This window comes from Micrasema longulum, unplaced genomic scaffold (genome assembly GCF_059751315.1).
Source record: "Micrasema longulum isolate JH-2025_06_02 unplaced genomic scaffold, ASM5975131v1 h1tg003341l, whole genome shotgun sequence".
Taxonomy (NCBI): Eukaryota; Metazoa; Arthropoda; class Insecta; order Trichoptera; family Brachycentridae; genus Micrasema; species Micrasema longulum.
In genome coordinates this window covers 59,917-63,858 of record NW_028280417.1, presented here as the reverse complement: position 1 = coordinate 63,858, position 3,942 = coordinate 59,917, and the positions used below count along the sequence as shown (strand labels likewise).

At 32.0% G+C, this 3,942-nt stretch overlaps 1 protein-coding gene across 1 annotated transcript; it reads left to right on the top strand.

Moving 5' to 3' along the window:
• Nucleotides 1-991: 991 nt before the first annotated feature.
• LOC148270846 (uncharacterized) lies at nucleotides 992-2,549 on the top strand. Its single transcript, XM_088242139.1, has 2 exons — nucleotides 992-1,790; nucleotides 2,004-2,549. The coding sequence occupies exons 1-2, from the start codon at nucleotides 1,320-1,322 to the stop codon at nucleotides 2,220-2,222; spliced, it is 690 nt and encodes a 229-aa protein (XP_088098265.1). The 5' UTR covers nucleotides 992-1,319; the 3' UTR covers nucleotides 2,223-2,549.
• Nucleotides 2,550-3,942: the final 1,393 nt, after the last annotated feature.

Genomic DNA, 3,942 nt, shown 5'->3' with positions numbered 1-3,942 from the left:
TTACTTCCAGATCAATTCGTAAGAATATGATATCCCTATATATAAAATTATATTGTTGGAGGAAAAAAAATCAGTATGAAATGTACAGTGCGTTCTATTGTTCAATATGCTATATTATGTGCACGTTTTGGTGAATCAAGTGAACACACAAATTTCGTTTGCCTACTAACACTAGTAACACGATATTCTAGTGTGCGTACTAATACACAATAGAATATTATATTCGAAAACTTTCTGTCACACACGTATAAACAAAAGCCATCAATATACATTTCTGAAAAGCGAGCTGCGATACCTGAATATACATGTTCATTAACTACTAAATTTATTAAATGATGCTTGAGATCTATAATAAACAGACGTGTGTACCTACATCAAAATAAGGTTCCCTTTTTATATTCCTTTTTAAGGCCTTCTACCAGGATATTTTCTTTTGTAGGCTGGCAACGTAATCCAATCAGTTTAAAATTAAATCTATTATTTCATTTATAACATTAAAGTTTTTTTAAATGATTACCTAATCGGAATGCATTTTTGTTACTGCAAACATTGTAATTTGTAAATATGTAGGTATGTAATTTGTTTTCAGCCGATGTTATCATATTTTGATAGAAGTTCTTAATAAAAAATATTGTTAAAAATGTAGTTTTATTTAAACAATTGTTTTATAGCCGTTTCTAAACCGAGAAAAATACATTTTCATTGGATTTCACATATTATATTAACGTAGTAATTACACTCCTTTCGATTTTTTAATGTTCATCGACAGTAAAATTATTACCAATTATTTAAGTACTTAAATTTTATGACTATTATTGTTCTAAACCGCTGTATCCATAATATATACGTTTGGTAAAAAACTAATTTACTTAACGCAAAAATATTCTAAACCAAAGTATTCGTAACAAGAAATAATTGATGATATATAAGCCTAGGTGCGTACTTTCATTACAAATTATTTCAATGTAAAATTATTTTTTTACAGTACTGAGGCTGCCGAGTTGACTACACGGCCTCATAAGCCAGCAAACTTTGCACCATTATCACCACCACCAATACCGAAAGGAGCCGAATTCCCTGGAATATATACAGGTCCAGAAGCGAGTCTCTTAGTTCCCCCAATCGTCCCTGGACTCTACCCGAGCGAAATATTCCTACCGCAAGACACAGAACCTGCAGTTCCTGTCATTAAGTCTCCGTACCCACAGCACAGTCCTCACTATATAAGAGATCCTTTCCCGATTCAAGAAGCCCATTTTCCTGTAGTGTTATTCCCATCACACACATACTTTCATCCGAAATCTCCCAATTCAGAACCGATGTTCCTTCCTGGGATTTATGGACAAGACTACAATCAACCCCAGCTATACGGAGATTGGCTCTCGAAAGCCCGTCAAAGCGACGACGAAGAAAGCTTCTCTATTTCAGATGGATCCTTCCCAGATCTATCCTTATTACCAGTTCAAAATGAAAACAACTTCAAATACAACCCGTTAGAACTGATGCCTGACGAACTTTCTGATGAAAACTTACAGTATCTTGCTCCAAACGTAAGGGAATTGATCAAAGGAATCAACACAGTACAAGATGTAAAAAATCAGAATAAAAATAATCCTTCTTCAAACTATCAATCTATTGAAGAACTGTTTGACAACGCTGAAGAACGTAAAACTTTCGGAGAATGGTTAAAACTGAGGAAGAGTGTTACAGCGCAAAGCTACGTGCACATGATACTGCTTTATGACATGTTGAGTAGGGATGCAAAGACGCAGAAACTCAACAATTATAATGTAAGTAAAAAAACATGTTTTTTAAAGCAGCTGTGTTTGTATATGTTGGTAGATAATTTATTTCTTCTGTTCTTGCGAGGGAATTCATTAGCATGAGTTGTAGTTTAAAGCAGATCGAAGTATTTTTTATATTGAGTTAAGTATGCAAAACCTTATTTATTTTCACAAACAAGCTTTAAACTTACTATAATTTATTGAATGCGCTTTTTCTAGGGCTACTCAAAAGAGCTGTTAAAGGACCTTAACGATTTGAGCAAAAACACCGCAACAGAACAACTAAAGGTGGTTCTGGAGAGAATGGTGGCAAGAGGAGACTGCAAAAATGATTTCGCCAATAACCGCGCGAAAGATCTTGCTATAGAACTCACAAAGCCAAACAGTAAAACATCCATGGAAATCAAGAACTTAAAACCTCTACGTTTCTTAGAATAATATAAGTTGCAATAATATCAAATAATTAATATCATATTTTTGCTCTCAGATACTTGTCTACTATAATCGTAATTTGAATGTTTATTGTTCTTTTAATATATTATTACTGGTTCTTGTGACTAATAAATTTTCCTTTGGGTTCATTTTTGTTCTCTTGTCAGGACCAGTATGAAAAGCAAAATTTGAATATTTGACAGTTTTTAGGCTAAATTGCCGAGTATTGAGTTATGGTTAAATGGATTTCCGTGAAAATATATAATATTATAGTAAAATTAGATGACGAATGATGATCATTTCTAAAATAAATAAATGAAATTCCAAATTGTATGTACTCAAATAATTTATTGAAGTGATGCCCATTTTATTATTTTTGTAAAACAAATTTTACAAAACAAGCCAACAATTAATGTTTGTCTGATATTTCAAAAATAGTGAAACTACATTGTTTTATTATCTGTACATATCGTCGCTGGAAAGGAAAAAGTTACTAAACGACATGTAAGAACCTCGCAGAAGAGTCAATAAAAGCATTTTTTTTCATTAATAAAGAATCTTGTATTTTAATTTTTAATACGTATGTATAATTTTTTTTTATTAATAAAAAAAACTTAATTGGCTCTTTTATAAGGTTGCTGCATGTCGCTTAGAATTTTTTTGCTTTCCTGCGCCGATACTATTTTTTCACATATTATAATTAACTTTTCTACATACCTCTCTATGTACATTATGCTCGTGTTTAGAGAGGGAGTTCATTTAACAATTTATATTACGGATTTTTTATAATATTAATTAAAACTTTCATAATATTTCAGATCTCAGTACCAACATCATTCTTAGTAGTTCAAGTTCATGGGCATGGATCGCTTTGTTCTTGTTGTGTCACAATAAGCTATCTATTTGTATTGATAACCTTGCGGTCTAATAGTCATCGCGTTTGGCTACCATACAAGAGGTTTCGGGTTCAATTCCCGATGAAGTTGACATGAATATTTATTTTAAATGATGATTCAGGTACAAGAACTGGAACCTGAATCGTAATACTGATCATCTTACCTTATAACCTAACTATAAAACTGGCGTTGCTATTTTTATTCCTGCCAGTTGTCAAAAAAACAAAAAATATTTTTTCTTGGGTGTGGCAGTGTATTTTTCATTTAACTTACTTCCATATCCTCTCTTTCCCGCCTGTTGACAAGTCTGTAATATAAAAACTTTGCGGGTTATTCATTTTTCAGATAATAAAATATACACTGCGGTTGGTGTAGTAATGCAGTGCTCTACGCACCATTATGTTTTTTCCAAACAAGAATATATCTCGTATCTTTCTTTGCCTGCATATTACGTAATAAATCTCCTTTTTTTTCTTGTGGCACGTATACATTACAAATATCTTTATATATATAATTCCTTCATACGTGTGATGTCACTGAACTCCTTCTAAACGGCTAAACCGATTTACGTGCGGTTTTCAGATAAATATAGATCTTTGCGCTGTGCGTGTTCGTAGATATTAAAATATTCAATCTAATGTCTAAAAAAGAAGTAAAGAGCATAAAAGTTTTATTCATCGATCTACCAGGGTTGCATTCGAGGAGAATGCATTTACAAAAAATGGAAAGATGCTGTTTTTTTGTGTGTAAAAAAAGTTTGTTTTTGAATGTTTACAAACAGCATTTGTTTTTTGTTGATCTCAATTGGATTCTTTCCAAAAATTCTTTAT

Bases quoted from the DNA above. Each gene is read 5' to 3' on its own strand.
- LOC148270846 (XM_088242139.1), top strand. From the start codon at position 1,320: ATGTTCCTTCCTGGGATTTATGGACAAGACTACAATCAACCCCAGCTA. The intron at 1,791-2,003 runs GTAAGTAAAAAA...CGCTTTTTCTAG, and splicing joins AGAAACTCAACAATTATAAT to GGCTACTCAAAAGAGCTGTT.